Source organism: Perca fluviatilis, chromosome 2 (genome assembly GCF_010015445.1).
Source record: "Perca fluviatilis chromosome 2, GENO_Pfluv_1.0, whole genome shotgun sequence".
In the NCBI taxonomy this organism is placed as follows: domain Eukaryota; kingdom Metazoa; phylum Chordata; class Actinopteri; order Perciformes; family Percidae; genus Perca; species Perca fluviatilis.
In genome coordinates, this window is record NC_053113.1 from 42,450,931 (window position 1) to 42,468,662 (window position 17,732).

General features: G+C 42.1%; 1 protein-coding gene across 8 annotated transcripts in view; it reads right to left on the reverse strand.

Annotated features, from left to right (window-relative positions):
• The window catches only part of fat3a (FAT atypical cadherin 3a), a 228,673-nt gene that overhangs the window by 57,643 nt on the left and 153,298 nt on the right, over positions 1-17,732 (reverse strand). For all 8 annotated transcript variants that reach the window (XM_039791128.1, XM_039791121.1, XM_039791097.1 and 5 more), the window contains 4 exons: positions 16,809-16,948; positions 9,031-9,306; positions 2,930-3,140; positions 83-2,811 (listed from right to left, as the gene is read on the reverse strand). In XM_039791128.1, the coding sequence (XP_039647062.1) occupies positions 83-2,811; positions 2,930-3,140; positions 9,031-9,306; positions 16,809-16,948 (3,356 nt within the window). The remainder of the gene's footprint in view (positions 1-82; positions 2,812-2,929; positions 3,141-9,030; positions 9,307-16,808; positions 16,949-17,732) is intronic.

Consider the following 17,732-nt stretch of genomic DNA (forward strand, 5'->3'; position numbering starts at 1 on the left):
CAGTATTATATTAACAATTTTTCTTCTGAGAAATTATTTAAGGGAGCAAAACATTATTTTAATGAATTTCAATAGCACTTACTTGTATTACTTTGGTTCCCACAGCAGAATTCTCTCTGAACTCTGCTTCATACATATTCTGTGCAAACACTGGACTATACAGGTTGGCCCCCAACACTTTAACATGAACCTGTGCAGTGCTGGTAAACACTGTATCAGACACTGAAACATTAAGGCTGTAGGCAGGCTCCATTCTTTGCTTACGGTGGCTGGACAATGTGATGATTCCTGTTGTTTTGTCCATCACAAAGTTCATTCTTTCATTTCCTGACAAAATGCTGTATTCCAAATTGTCAAAATCTGAACTGTCAGCATCTGAGGCCTGGACACAGGTTACGAAGTGACCCCTAGGTGCTAATTCATTCACATATGCCTCATAGAGTAGCTGATTAAAAACTGGTGGATTGTCGTTAATGTCATTCACCACAACTATGACTGATACTTCACTACTCAATGGTGGGAAGCCATTATCAGTGGCCCTGACGATGAAGTTATACTTCTGGACAAGTTCATGGTCTAGCATACGTGCTGTCAGGATTAATCCACTGCTGCTGTCAATGTGAAAGTATTCTGTGCTGTTATGCACATCTGAGAAGATCTGGTAGCGGACAACGTTGTTCTTCTCAGAGTCTTTGTCAGTGGCAATAACTTGAAGTGCTGGAGTTCCAATCATGGCTGTTTCAGACAAAACAACCCTGTAGGACATTTTCTGGAATATAGGCTGGTTATCATTTACATCCTGGACAACCACATCTACATCTACCTCAGCACGGGCACCAGTTAGATAGTCTGTGGCTCTGATGGTCAGGTGGTAAGATGATGCTGCTTCGTAGTCCAAAGAGTGGATGACACTTATGACTCCAGTATCAAATCCAATGTCAAACTGAAGAGATGGGTCTCCATCAACTATAGTGTAGATTATGTTTTGACCTTCAGGACTAGTGGCATTGATGCCGAGGATAGGTGTGTGCACAGCCACATCTTCATTCACAGAAACAGAATAAAATGGTTTGTCAAAGACAGGCATGGCTTTGTTGACTACTGTGATGGGGAACTCTATAGTAGATGAAAGAGGTGGATAGCCACCATCTCTGGCATAAATCACCATCTGGTATTCCACATTGGACAAGTCAGACTCAAAAGCCCTCTTGAGGCTGAGACCACCTGACTGCCGGTTGATCTCAAAGTGACCATGGTCATCCTTGAGATAGTAAGAAACCTCTCCATTTATCCCTTTGTCACTATCTACTGCCATGACCCTGAAAATGGGTGATCCTGGCTCAGCTTCTACTTGCACAGCTGCATAATAAGGAAGTCCAACAAACACAGGGGTGTTATCATTTATGTCCTCAACTTGGACTCTAACCATAACTCTGGCCACATGCAGACGATCGTGTTCCCTTTTCGCCTCGACAACCAGTTCATAGAACTCGCGCTCTTCACGGTCAAAGGGTATACCTGTGGTTTGGATCACACCGGAAGTTGGACGGATTCTGAAGCTTGTGCCAGCATTCAACAAGGTGTATTTCAATGGTTCATTGAGACGGTTTCCCACAGCATTGACCACAGCCACTTTGGTAATATTTAATACATTCTCTTGAATAGATGAAGAGTAAAGAGTTTGTGTGAAGCTTAGACCGGAGTCCAGAGCTTCTCGAACAAGAATAGTCACCAAAGCTGTGCTCGAAAACTTTCCATCTGAAACTTTAACACTGAAGCGGAATCGTTCTTTGGAGAAGTTGTTGTGTTTGACTGTGATGACTCCACTGGAAGGTTTGATGGCAAAGTGCTCCAGTACTCCATCAGTCAGAGAGTAGGTAAGCTCTGTAGGGACATCTTTGTCAGGGTCTATGGCTGAAACCTGCAAAGCTTCTACTCCTACATAGGTGGGGAGTAGCAGAACTGTTTCATAGGCATTCTGGGTGAAGCGAGGTGGTGAATCATTTGTGTCAATCACTTGTATTGTGACTTCTGTTGGACTATCTGCCGTCATCTGTGGCCTGCCACTGTCCCTCACATGAACATGGAACTGGAAGGTGGCAAATGTCTCATGGTCTAGATTAGTAATGGTTCTGATGGATCCAGTTCCTGAGTCCACTGTGAAGAACATTTTTGCAGTGTCTTCAACAATTTGGTAGACCAACAGAGCATTTTGGTTGCGGTCAGCATCAGTGGCCTTGATTACGAGTGGTGAGTCATCTGAGTTTAAGACCACGCTGTTGACTGGTGCTGCCTCGCTGATGCTGCCATGATAGTGAAGTTGCTGGAAAACTGGTGGGTTATCATTCTCATCTACTAACTGGATTAACAGAGTAGCATTGGAGGCCATGCCAGCCATGTTGGTAGCCTGGACAATCAAGGTGTATGATGCAGTAGTCTCGTAGTCTAAATGCTTTTGAGTACAAATCACTCCACTGTACTGATTTATCTGAAAAACACGATCTGTATTGCCCTGCTTAATGTCATAAGTGAGGGTGGACTGGCTGACTGCACTGATTATGGTGACCGAGGTCCCAACCACAGCATTCTCTGTGATTTCAGCCTGGTATTCAGGCTGAGGGAACTTTGGGCCGGCATTGTCAGAGAGGGTGACCGCAATGCGCACTATAGTGGTGGTAGACAGCGGTGGGGAGCCATTGTCAGTGACTCTGACAGTCAGAACATAATGGCCTATGCTGGACAAGTCCAGGTCATGTGCAACAGTGATGATACCCAGAACTGGTTCAATATGGAATGCATTTCCAGTGTTCCCTGAAAATACAAAAACAATGTTATCAATGTGGTAATTATTTTAAGAGCAATTATTTACAGAGTATACAACAGTATTATAACATATAAGAGCAAGTATTTAGTTGGCAGAGGTGCCTACCTGCTTCAATGGAATAGTGTAGCTCGGCATTTGCGCCTTTGTCTTTGTCCAGGGCAGTCACGTGGACCACAGCTGATCCCACTGCTGCTGACTCATACACTGAGCCTTCATACAGCGCACTGGTAAAGATGGGTACATGGTCGTTTATATCTTCCACTTCTATTAGCACACGAGCCAGGTTCTTTCTGTATGGAAACTCTTGGTCCTTCACCTGGGGAAAAAAAAATAAATGTAAAGCTGCAAGCAGCTTTGGACGGGCCCTCGCACCTAGTGATGGTCAAATGAAGCTTCATGAACCACTGTCTTTATTGTCTGAGCTCACTAGATGGCGCTCTCTGTTCAACAAAGGGTTGAAAACACACTGAATTGCCATTCCTTTAACCTTTTTCTTTGAACAGATAGCGCCATCTAGTGAGCTCAGAAAGTAAAGACAGTGGTTCGTGAAGTTTCATTTGACCATCACTACTCGCACCTCCTATCGCGTTGGGGTTACTGGCGGACGCTGCTCCATGCACCCGTGTATTTGCGCGACAGTCGGACATCGCAAACCGTCACCAGTGAAAAAGGAACTCTTTGCTGAGTTCAATGATACCTCACACAATAGTCTACGTCAACGGGTTATAAGTTATGAAAGGGGTGTGGCTTAAGCATAGAGTGAAGGGTCAAACCATCACCAATCAAAAAGGAACTCTGCTGAGTTCAATGATACCTCACACAAGACTGTACCTTAAACTGTTCAAAAGTCAGAAAGTGGGCATGGCCTGAGTACATGTGTGGTTAAAGTATAGGGGGCGGCTCAGTATCATATGTAGACAACACATTATAATTTTCATGTAAATCGGATGATGTATGTCATTTATGATGTATGGCTGATTTAAGGCTGATTTCCTGTCCCAAAAGTCAATATTGGCCTGTAGATTTCCTCTTGCCTGGACTCTTGTTGATCATGGGAAATTTCAAGCAGAATGGACAATGTACACTGTAGTTACAGCCACTTTCTCATTCATTGCTAAACATTCAAAATGGCCGCCATGCCATGCCCACACCGTTTGACAAAAAGTCTTACTTTTAATAACTTTTCGCTATGACCAAAAGCCAATTTTGGCCTGTAGACATCCTCAGGCCTGGACCCTTGTCAATCGTGAAATTCCGGGCAAATATGACAATGTACACTAAAGTTACAACAACTTCTCCGTTCATCGATAAATGCTTAAAATGGCCGCCACGCCGTTATGATGGCACACACCAAATTAAGTTGATCGGATGAGATCTGTAGGAGGAGTTTGTTAAAGTATATTGTAGGCCTACTTCCTGTTGCCACTAGGGTGCGCTATAACTTTGAGCCAATATCGGCCTGTAGATGTCATCAGGGTTGGACTCTTATGAATCCTGAAAAGTTTCGAACCAAGTGGACAATGTACACACAAGTTACACCCACTTCCTGTTTTGATGGCATAACGCACAAAATGGCCACCCCGCCACGGCCAGGCCCTATGACGAAAAGTTTTTCTTTTAACTTTTCATCTTTAACGTCTTTAGATGGCACAGACCAAATTTGAAAAATGAAATTTCTAGGAGCAGTTCGTTAAAGTATGACATGTGGAAATGGCCAAAATTGCACAAATTTCAAACTTTCAATTCTAAATGGCGGACTTGCTGTTGCGTTAAGGGTCCAATGTGCTTTTTTGTATGTCTTGACATGCTACATATGTGTACCACGATGCGTTAGTCTACGTTAAACGTACTGTAGGGGCTCAATTTATTTTATTTTGTAGGGAGCGCTAGCGAGCCATTTTTGTGCGCTTATTCCCGAAACCCTTAAAATATGTAAATTTCACCAGGCTTGATTTGACCGCCAATTTTGGTGAGTTTTTGAGTATTTTAAGCCCCTGAAAAAGGTGATTCATTTCCAGAAAAAGAAGAATTCCTTCAGTCGGCGCTCAAGCCCTAAAAAGTAATCTTTCATGGTCACATTGAACTGATGGTGACCCGGCTAACAACACTAGCAAAGGGAGCTACAGTCATGTGAAAAAACAAGAGCAGACCGCAAGATGCTAAAAGAAGTCTCCAAAACCCCTAAAATGTCATCACGGGACCTACAGCAGGCTCTGCCGACTGTTGATGTGAAAGTGCATGCCTCTACAATCAGAAAGAGACTGCACAAGTTTAATCTTCATGGGAGGTGTGCAAGGAGGAAACCTTTACTCTCCAAGAGTAACACTAAGGCCAGACTGAAGTTTGCCAGAGAGAACATAGACAAAGAACTGGACTTCTGGAATAATGTTCTTTGGACAGATGGGTTTAAAATTGAATTATTTGGACACCAGAACAGAGGACATGTTTGGCGCACACCAAATACAGCGTTCCAGGAAAGGAACTTCATACCAACTGTGAAGCATGGAGGTGGAAGTGTCTAGCCTGGATGCCAGCCGAACTTAGCCCCGCCCACAAAATTCGAGGTGACTAGAATCTGAGTAGGACCACGTCAGGCTAGGAAGTGTCATGGTTTGGGGATGCTTTGCTGCAGCAGGACCTGGCCAGCTCACCATCATAGAATCCATCATAAATTCTACAGTGTATCAGAGGGTGCTTGAGCAACCTGTGAGACCATCTGCAAGAAAATTAAAGCTGAAGCGGAACTGGACCCTGCAACATGACAATGACCCTAAACATACCAGTAAATCCACCAAGGACTGACTGAAAACTAATAAATGGAGAGTCCTGGAATGGCCCAGTCAATGCTGTGGGGTGACTTGAAACGGGCTGTACGTGCAAGAAACCCCTCAAACATCACACAGGTTAAATGCATTCTGCATTGAGGAGCGGGGCAAACTTTTCCTCAGACCGATGTCAGAGACTAGTAGAGGGTTACAAGAAGTGTCTCACTGAAGTTATTTCAGCCAAAGGGGGTAACACTAGGTATTAGGGGGTAGGGTGTCCTAACTTTTTCCTCAGTTAGAATATGCATTTATGTTGCATTTGTGTAATGAGTAAAACAATGTTATATTTTGCTGTTTACCTGCAATTAGATCACTTTCTTTTCCAGAGATAAATAAAACAAGATTACACATCGATATGTGAACATCTCTTAATGAATAACTGAATGGGGTGTCTTAATTTTTTCACATGACTGTATATGACCTGGCCCAAACCAAATCTTATCTGCCATTCAAATCCTAAATGCGATTGATGGGCTACAGACTGAGTGGACTCCACGTGGACTGTCAGGTATGCTGTTCCTCATACGATGGCTGTTCAGGTGGACCAGCGCAGCTCCATAATTGGGCTAAGATCTGAGCCCCTTTGGATGTATGTACTCTGGGATGGGTGCTCTGTTTAGTGTCCGGTGTTACTTAATGTATTTTATATTTGCACCATACTGCAAAATGAAAGATTTTAAACATTAGTTAAAGTTTGAAATAGCTACAAAAGGAAAAAGAAAATGCAGAATAGCGGTTCCTCATTATGGTGTAGACCTGTTTTAAACAGTAAAAGGAAGATATTGAATGGTTTAGGGCAGTCCATGTGTTCCAGTTGGGCATGTTCATGTTTGGGGTAAGGGGAATTCTGTCTCTGTTTATTATGGTACCACCTTTATTCATTAACCTTAATGTCTTCTTGTTTTATCCTCCATGGCAGTCTCAAAACCTGATGAAACAATTAAAAGTACTATTTAGAAACACAATTGAGAACTTTAATGTTCTATTTTTCTTCTGGAGATGTGGAGTTGTTGGAAATTATAATTGCACTGAAAAATTTATAAAAACATTCTTTAAAAAAAGACCTCTTGTTCTGACCACTTAAGAGTATAAGAACCACAGACCTATTTGACCTGTGCCCTTGGTTAATGAAGTTTCTTGATTTTAAAGCTATAGTTCGTAGTTTCTGTCTCCCCCATGAGGAATTCTTAGTAATGACATCAAAACTGATACAAATGATACAAGCCTTCCGTGATCCCAACTCTTCAGAATAGATCATTTTCTTCACTCGAGTTTCTGCATGGGAAAGTTGCCGGACAACACCATTTTCTGAACATAGCCATACTGAGAAATCCAGAGAGAGTTGTGTGGAGCTGATAGTCTTAATTAGCTTTGTATCAACTCATTTGGCAATGGCTTGAATGTAACAGACATTTATTAATATCAAAAAGTTACGCACTAAAGCTCTAAGATAGCCTTTAACAGTTTGACCAAAAACATTCGGGACAGTGGGTAACTTAGTGAGAGCCTCTTTAAAAATCTATATTTTTTCTCATAGGAAAAAGCAACAGTAGACAGCGAAACAGACGTGAAGTAAATTTAAGTACATTCAGTGGCGACTGGTCATTAGGGGCAGGTGGAGTGGTTAGCTTACAAAATAAGTCAAGTTTGCCCAGAGGAAGAACCTTCGCATCGCCTTTCTCTTAGAGAGCCCTCAGACTTGTTGAGTGAAAACACATTTTGTCATCCTGCCTTCGTGGTGCTGGTCCGTATGTTGATCATGTTGTGTTGATCGATTGATATTACGTTAGATGGTGAAGAGTGTGTACATATTTGGTTGTTGTCATAGAATGAATCTGTGTGCATCACCGCATGATGTTAATTTTTTCTGGCTGAACTCAAACATTACTACCATGGCCCCTAAAAGCACCGGCGTCTAGCGGTGCCTGTAGCCGGGCTTACAGTCACCTATTGACGGCTAAACAACTGGTGCTGGTGTGTTCACGTTACAACACTGTCTGTTTTGTGGAGCCGTGCGGTTTGTTGATAAGTTAACAGAGGGAGATAAACACTATTCTAGTTTTACTGGTATGTAGCCCATCTTTTGAAATCACCAATTTTTTTGATATAAAAACGCCACTGAATACATTGTGCTGATAATGCCCCTCTTTTACTTGAAGTAAACATTTGTATTCAGGACTTACAGTGTGCGTAGCAATAGTTTTACTATTAATAGTTAATAGTTTTACTTCAGAAAAAAAAAATTTTTTAGTCCTTCTTCTGCCACTACCAACATTCCCACTAAGAGAAAGGGTTGAAAGTAAAGCAAGATGCTGTTTGCCTAGGGCTCAAATCATTCTATTTTTATATTGAACATTTCAGTTAATCTAGTCATGAACCACAGATATTTGCCTCATTCACGGACTCATAGCGATGCAGAATATAACAACCAATTAGATTGATTAACATATTAATCAAGGTGTTGGAACCAGTTCTGGATCGCTCCAGCCATAAAAAAAATTAAGGCTATCAGCGCCACAAAACTCTGTATTTCTCAGTATGGCTATGTCCAGAAGATTGTGGCGTCCGGTCACTTTCCTGCGCAGAAACTCAAGTGAAGATAATTACCTCTTCTGAAGAGTCCAGTTTTTTTAATCCTCCGTGTCCTCCTTGGCTATTAGCAACTGTGTGGAGGAGGGGGGGGTGGTGTGCAGTAATGAAAGGCTTCCATCATGTGGATGCGTCAACAGTTTCATTGTCATTGCTTAATTAATAACAGAAACTACGCACTATAGCTTTAATCAACCATCTGAACCGGACCAAGTACAGAGACCAACTCAAGCTAGTGGTGTGTGTGTGTGTGTGTGTGTGTGTGTGTGTGTGTGTGTGTGTGTGTGTGTGTGTGTGTGTGTGTGTGTGTGTGTGTGAAGAAGAGTTATTTAACACTGCAGCAGAGGTATACTGTACATTTCCAAACAGGCGTAGATGCTTGACGGTTATAAAGTCACGTTAAAATATGGATTTAATTAGTGAAGGTATTTTGCCAGCGGTAAGGTTATTAGTGTTATAAGTTAGTATGGAAAACTTACACAACAGAGTTGCAGCAGCAGAGTGATGACACCGCTCGTGCTCGTTGAAGATTTTGTGTGCCATCATACCCCTATTCTGAAGTATTACAAGTAATTATAGCTGGCAGCTATAATTGCCTGTTGCTATTACGAGTCTGGAAACCGTCAGAAAGATGAATAAAAAAGGGGACTAAATGATAAGACTATAAGTCATTTAACAACACAATGCAGACAAAACTGGCCCCCTCAGTGAAAACTGAGATGTCAAAGAGTCCCAGCTGTTAGCACAAGATCCTAAATGGAATAATTGGCAGAGACTGTGACATATACTTACAATGACGGTGAGGATGTGCTGGGCACAGGCCTCATGGTCCAGCCTCTGGGTGGTGTAGATGGTGCCCAGGGTGGGGTGGATGCGGAACAGACGCATGCTGCTGGGGTCGATGGAGCTCTGCAGAGAGTAGGTCAGCCGGTGGTGCTCATCACGGTCCAACGCCAGAACCTGGACCACCTCAGTGTCAGATGGTGTGTCTTCAGAAATAGTGACATCATAGGTTGGTTGGGAGAAGATGGGAGCATTGTCGTTGTTGTCCATAACAATGATGTGAACCTGGAACACAGGGGGGACATCATTAAATTAGTTCTATTATCCTGCCCTGGATGCACAGAGTAGCTTGTCAAGCAGAGTTACAGATATTTTGAGGAATTTCTCACAGCAAAGGGCCGCAGGTCGGATTGGAATCCAGGCCGTTGAAAAGGACTCAGCCTACATCACACGTGTCAAACTCAAGGCCCGCGGGCCAAATCCGGCCCCTTGCATATTATGATCCGGCCCGCATATCAATTTAGGTTCACAAAACATTTTGGCCCACCGAGTTGTGCACCAAAAACAAAAACACGGGAAAGTGTTTTTTTTAAATGCAGTTACGCAACACTCAAAGCAGAATTTGGCAGATTTGCTGACTCTGAGACTCAGAAATTCCATATTTAGGCAGAAAGATTGTCGTAAAAAAAAAAAAAAAAAAAAGGTTTTTGCTTGATTTGCTAAATTCTATGATGGCTAAGGAACATTTTTGCTGACTTATGTAGGGCTTTATGTTGACAAAAATGCAACAAAAAGGATAAAAAATTTTAAATTTAAATAACAAGGTGATAAAACGCCTGAGAAAGCCATAAAGAAGTTGGGGAGGGGGACACATACAAAAGAGTGACAGCTACAGCAATGTCAAAAAGTTACGGTATAAGTACAGTCAAAGATATTTGACATTTTCAATGAAACAAGAAAGTCAATAAACTCTCCATGTCTGGCCCTTGAAGTGATTCTCTTTTTCCAGTGTGGCCCTCTGGGAAAATGAGTTTGACACCCCTGGCCTACATGGAGCAACGCTCTACCAGGTGAGCTAGGATCGCCCCATGTTGCAGATATTTTCAGTATGAACATGTTATGTTGGCAGAAAACATTTTGCAGATATGTTGAATATATATTTCCTCCTCATTTTGCATTTCTTATAAAACACTTTTGCTAATGCAGATTATATGAAAGTATTAGGAGATAGGGTTGGAGAATCAGTTCTCAGGAACCTTAATTTTTCTGTCATCTGACTGAAAACTTTCCAGGAGTACATCAGTGAAGGGACATGTTGAGTGTAGTCTATGAATCTCCTAGCCATTATTATTGCAGCAACAATGGCTGAGGGCAGATGTGGCAAAGTGGGTGCATATATATCTGTAGAGTAGCAGGAAACAACAGGATGAAGCCGGTTTATCAGGTTGGTGCGTTTGTTTGGTCCGTCATACTTGTTGGGACCACCAGTGGTGTGAAATCTACCAAAGGTCTCAGATTAAACTGATCTCTGGATACAAGACACATGTGGCACATGTGTTTCAAAGACAAAGAGCTCAGAGACAAAAGACAGGCCTACTGGGAAGCGCCTCAGCCTGGTGAGTTCACACCTCTATGTGAAAGTCCCAGCCAGAGGGGACAGCTGGCAGGAAGTCAAAGAACTACAAGATTGTAGTCTTCAGACTTTCAAGAGTTTTGAGTCTTCCTATTGGGCAGCGGGACCATAAACACAGCATGAAGTCTTATATATTATATTACTTATTCTATAAATAAGCCTGATCACCCAAAAATCCTTTGTCTTCGCTTGCAACTCACGTTGCTGACAGGAGGCGCGCAAGCGCTTGTGCTCAACTTCTATTTTCTGGAGAAAGTGGATTTAATCTCGAAGGATCCTATGAAAAAGTGTTTTTCATAACTGCAGTGAGAAGGAGACAACGTTTTTCTTCTCAAAGTCGACCAAACTTTCCCCCTTGCTGCCTTTTTGGAGGGAAGTTTCTCCGTGGCCGCTGGCGAGCGCCAGGGACCCGTTCTGTTTCATTTCTGTGGAAATCTATGGACAGGAACAAACGGACTGAACATACAGTAAGAAGGCTTACGTCTGGGCAGAGATAAATAGTGTGTTTTATTAATGAGCAAAGGGTTCGCTACCACTTGTTGCCATTAATGTGATTAATTATAATTATAATAATTATGTACTGGTCTATACGTGATTATTAATCTGTTTCTGTGAATGTATAATTGATCACGATACTGTTGATTATGTGGTGTTAAGTAGCTGGGTAGAACCGTAATCGCTACCTGCTAAATCACTCCTTTCACAGAGTTTAGTTACTGTCTGCGAGATCATCACGGAAATCAGCTGTTGACTGAGCTGGTAATTATTGATAACTAAGATCAGAGTGTTTTTTTTTCTCCTTTTACTCTTTTTCCTTTTACTAACACACACACACAAACATACACACACGGACACAAGCTAGCCACGTAGCTCCCGAGCTAACGCTGCTAGCTTAACCACGTGGGGTCGGCTTACTTTGTACAGAGCTAAAACACATGACCAGGGCTGGGTTAAGCGTGCGCGTTGCCTAGCAACCCCCTCGACCTTTTCAACCCGTCCTCATGCACCCAGCACCACTACCGCCCTCTTGAGGCTAAATAGTTTTGTGCAGCTCACAGGAGTAGCCATTTTGGGAGTTGTTTTTGTGTTAGAACTACATTTCGACACCGCCCCCTCCACTTTCACTCACTGACACACACACACACACACACACACACACACACACACACACACACACACACACACACACACACACACACACACACAAACACTCACACTCACACACGCCCACACACAGACACAGACGTGTTCATGACATATGCTGCTTTGTTTTTGCTTTGTTTGGTTGTGATATTGTAAAAAGTATATACGTTTTATTATTAAAGGATTATTGATTGGCTACTGATAATTGTGACGTTAATAAATTCGATTATACTTAATTAGCAGTTGCTGGTGATTATTTGTGTACTTATTGTGATAATTGCTGGTCGAACAGGTCCGCACTCGAATTCACCCCTTCCTTTGTTTCCTTTTAAAGGATTACTACAGAAATGAGACTGTTCCACAGTTTGATTATTGGTCCTTGACTTGCAGGGTGGTGCCCCGTTTTGATTGTTTGTCGATTTGATAAAGTTATTAATAACCATATTCATAACTTGATTAATATTGATAAAACATCTTTTGATAATTTGCCAATGATCAAATCTGTACACTACGGGTATCCTACATACTGTTAAAACAGCCCAGTTTGACCAGTTCCTTGCTGTATCAGCCCCTTGAGGGCTGAGCTATATTATCTCCAGAGGGACATAAAGGCTAGTTTTACTTATTTATCCTTGTTGAAAAGTTTACATTTCTGATCAAAATCAATATTTATTAGTGTATTCTCTGGAGAGGCAATGTCAATTCCTAAGATGCTTTCATGTACAGGTCAACTTTGTCACATACAGTGAATGAATGGTGTTAAGAAATACAACATGTCTGACAACAATACTCATAACCCTGTACATGACTATGTTTTGTGTCATTGGAATTAGGTACATATTGAAATAATGAACCCAGTTGAATGTGTGCCATGGTACAGACTGCAGAGAAGTCATGCAGCGTGTTTGTGGTTGGTTTGTGTCATGACTCATGGAAAGTTCCTGAGTCACAGATGACTGGTGATGAAGCTCAGCTGGAGTCAGGAAAAGACAGGAGGAGAGGCAGAAAGGCTGGAAATCAACATGATCATTTGATCAGTTCCTGAGGTGAAACTGGGCTGTAGCAGTATGAGAAAATAGTAAATGCACAAATTTAGCCATTGATTACTAAAAATATATATATAGCATTTAGTACATGGGTGCGATTAAATGAGAGTGGAACAATCACTACATTGGCCTTTCCACTCTGCGCTCTTTTCAGAGGCTGTGTCAGTGCTTTATTATCAAATCAATTCTGTTTGCTGATTGGGCGGCTGTGGCTCAGGACGTGATCGGGTTGTCCTTTAACAACAAGGTTGACAGTCGAAGTGTCCTTGAGCAAGACGTTGAAGCCCAAGTTGGTCCCGACGGCAGGCCAGTGCCATGCACGATGGGTGTATGAATGTGTGTGTGAATGGGTGAAAGTGTAAAGCGCTTTCTCTAACCGCCTGTAATGTTAGTAAGTCTCTCAGGACTTGTGTTATAAAAGGACTATAAAAAGTTTTCTCAAGAAAATAACAATCGCTCGTGTTTTAGCCATACCAAGCATGTCATGTCATGTTTTGATCACAACTTTTTCTTAAACTTACAAAGTTTATATTCTTTACTTCACTTTCTTGTTAAAATACTTACGTAATAAAAAATTGTTTCAACAACATATCATTGGTGCATGGATTCTAAAAGCTGAAGATCTACTGTCAAAACAGTGTAACATGAAAATCTTCTATAAATAGACAATTATGAAAAAGTGATTTTTCTTAACTACATGGTGGGTTGCCCCTGGTCCCAGGTCCTCTCGGTTTGATTAGCCTGGAGGTTAGTGAACCGGTCTGAATGACTAGTTTCTTAACCCATCTGACTTTAGCCGTGTTGCCATGTTTCAAGATCTCAGCAATTAACTTCATGAGTACAATATTAATATCATTGATAGAGATGATGGGAAAGCTATGAAAATAAGACCCACGTTATAATAAATGTGATAAAATGAGTTGTCCTTCAAGTCAGATTTGACTCAGGCTCAATAACGACTCATGTTAACCGTTTCAAATACAGAGAACAAACTGTCTTATACCCCTTTCACACCACTGACCAGGGTCGGACCAGGGTCATCTGAGCTGTGTTCAACCCTTCTTTTGGCAATTCAAACCAGGTCAGTCAACACGGGTTGTCCTGGTCATGACAATTCAGATATGACCTGGGTCACAACCTGAGAGCGATGCATACCAATTACTTTAAGTGCTAGAAACGAGCGGGGCAGTTTACATGTCATGTTCAGTGAACCCTTGTTCAACCCTGGTTGAGCCCTCAGGTGTAAAAGGGGTATCACTGTTTCTAAGATTCCTCTTCCAAGGGTTGCCACAACAGATTTCCAAATGAGTTTTTGGACTGCTTTTTGGATAAATCAAGAAAATAGACTCTTTAGCAAACTAAAGCTGATGAGGTGTGATTTATGTCACAGGCTTACATTAACCACAGTCCTTTTCTGCATGACTCAAAAACCTTCTCATAAAAAAGCATTAGAAATCTGACAAAGGAAGTCTCAAAAGTCCTGACAATTCTGGCTTTTAGAACCATGGTATCTGGGAGCAGTGGGCAGCTGTACTCCTGGCTCTGGGCACAGTTCTGAGGTTAGGGTTAGGGTTAACCCTAACCATCATGTTTTAAGAATGTTGACACCGACTTGGTACAGACGTGTGAAAGTAGGGTTTGAACGACTCTTTCATCAGCAGTTTTTTTGTTCTTCACACAACTACACTACCCTTGTATGAAGCCACACCATAAATGCCCCTGAGAGAGACTGTCTGAAACTTTGCACCATTATCTGCATTTGTTCAGTTCATTGAGTCAACACAAACACAGAAAGACAGAGTTCTTAGGGAGAGGTCAGGGAGGCTGTGCTGTGTGATGCAGCCAAGAGCAGCCTACAGCAGGGCAGACAGAGGACACTGTTTACACTACAGTACATCAGGTGTTACATAGGTGGACATGTTCACACATGTCCATGCTGCACGTACAGTCCGCTGTCTGGCAAGATGTCTGGGTGAACCACACAGACATGGGCAGATAACATCATTTCAAGGGGACCCTTGCAGCTATGTAGACATGAAGTTTAGTTTGAGCTTTACATACCATATAACCTGCAAGTCTTTTGGTTTGGGAGAAAAGCGACAGAAATAAAGGTTTTAAATCCTTAGAGGGAAAAAGATCAAGGGCTACATTGAACCCAAGGAGCTTGTTGCTGTGAGGGGACAGTGTTAACCACTGAGCCACAGTGCTGACTATACCCCTGCCAAAATATACCAACTGAACTCTGTGAGGATTACCAAGTATAAAACAGCATCAGGACCAGGAGTAGGACTGGTGAAAACGTGCACTAGACACACATCCAGAAAAAAGAATCGGAGATCTTTACTGACTCCTATCCAGAGAAAACATTAAGAGAAGTGGAGGCAAACGGAGACAGGAGTTGAGTGCTGCCAGGCGAAGAGTCTAAATTTAAACCCGCCTGCAGCAGGCGGCCTTCTGTTGCTCAACTATGGAGACATTCCCTGGTGGAATGACGCCATGCTGACTCTCCATCTGGGAGCCTTCCTCCCATCTTACAGGTGTGTGTGTGTGTGTGTGTGTGTGTGTGTGTGTGTGTGTGTGTGTGTGTGTGTGTGTGTGTGTGTGTCTTTACCTGTATTTGTGTGTGAATAGGGAGTATGTTTGTGACACTGTGTAAAAATATTATATATATTATTATATTATATATATATATATATATATATATATATATATATATATATATATATATATATATATATATATATATACCAATATGTGAAGAATGTGTTCTGTTTAGACAGGATGATGAAAGGCACAATGACAATTAGCAGGCAGCTTAATAACCTGAGACACCAGTTGGAACCCTATCTATTGAAATATTTTACCTAAAGGTTGAGCAGGTAACTTTTATTAAAATAACCTTTTGTCATATTTGCTGAAACTGTCAGTATATCCTGACAGTAGCACATGAGACAAGAAATCATGTTTTGTCTGCCTCCTCCTAGTATTCCTAATGGCATTTGCAAGTTTCCACCATGCCCAAAGATTAACAACCAATCTCAGTTGAAATGTTTTCGGAGCAAACTTTCTAATTTTACAGCCAAACAGTACACTATAGTATGTTTCTATAAGCATTTGAGGTAATAAATAGCCAATGCAGAAACAGAAATTTATTTATTTTTGATCAGTGCTGCCTAGTTTGACTGCAGTTCTGTCTCATGTGCTACTGTCAGGAAATAGTGACAGTTTCAGCAAATATGACAAAAAGCTATTTTAATAAAAGTTACTTACTATAGCTTTAAGTAAATATTGACACTGTGTCAAAGAGTGTATCACCACCACAACAATGAGCACAGAGTTGCATCAACAACTCTCTAACAGTGTCCTGAAACATTATTGGCTTTGTACCATTGGATGTATTAAAGATGAATAAATTGGATTGGATTGTACATGTGCACCTAATAGGGGTGACACTGAATATTCAATGCTTTGATAGAAAAGAGCCTGATTTGACTGCCATTCTCACAGTCGAATCTTCACAGCGCCATGAAGTCCAGTTCAGACCAAAGGTTCTGGACGAGACGAGTGTAAACTTGCAGCTACTTGCAACGCACGGGTCTGCAGTGTTCTGAAGCTGCCAGTTCACACCAATGAGACAAGATGGGACGGTGTATCATCTCCATAGCACAACGACTCTTTGATCTTTGTATCTAATGTGATCCAGTCATTTTGACTCATGGACAGCATTAGTGAATGAGGGGACCAACATTGGGTTAACATGTCTGTTGGTTAATTAACATATGGCTCAAATAACAAATTGTTAACATTTCTTCTCATTCCTGGGCTGTACTGAACCACTGGAGCAGTAACATGGACACATGTTCTTCCTCTGTGCCTTCTGGTGCATTAGCATTTTAAGCTGCTCCAAAAACGGTTACAAGGTCTATCTGTAAAGCACCTAGCATGAAATGAAGCTGCTGCTGTACCTGTGTGTAGGCGGTGTTGGTGCCGTCTGTGGCCTGCACCGTCAGGTTGAAGAAGGAGCGCTGCTCAGCATCCAGAGGCTTGGCGATGATGATGGTGCCCACAGCCTTCTCTACGTCAAACACGCTGTCGCTGTTCCCAGCTGGTGGGGGGGAGACAGGGTCAGTCATACACACACACACAAACACAAACACACACAAAGCAGACAGTTGGATTTATGGACCAATGGTTTTCATTCATGTGCTGCAATGTCCTAATACGTATTAAATGTAGAGTAATCCAACCTGTACACTCTGAGTGGACAGCACATGACTGGAGACCATTGCTTCACACACGCTACTCATTGATCCCCCCCCACACACACACACACACACACTAACAAACGTATACAGACTCCTGCAGACTGACAGTCAAAAGCACACACAAGATCACAGCAACACACTGAAGCATGAGCACTGGCCATGCAAGCTGCATGGGTGTGCATGTGTGTGTGTGTGTTTGTGTGTGTGTGTGTGTGTGTGTGTGTGTGTGTGTGTGTGTGTGTGTGTGTGTGTGTGTGTGTGTGTGTGATGAAATGCTAAAGGGGAAACCAGTGCGAGCCAGCATGATTTTAATAAGAAAGGCGATGTGTGGAAAGACATGATATGGGAAATGAAGGACTGTGTTGTGCACCGGTATAGAGAAAGCATGAGGAATGCTCAGTCCCAGCAGCGGGCTTCAGGCTGGGGAGAGACCAGAGACAGCCTGCCTCCACGGAACTATACCGCGAACAAAACTTTTGCAAAGCTGGCTTTTAAAACACATATCATAAAATATAATAGTTTATACACATGCATCCTTGCTCACATGCAATGCAACTAATCTCAATTATCCTTTATTGCGATGCATGGCAAATAGATCATAGCTGACCTACAGAGAATGTATGA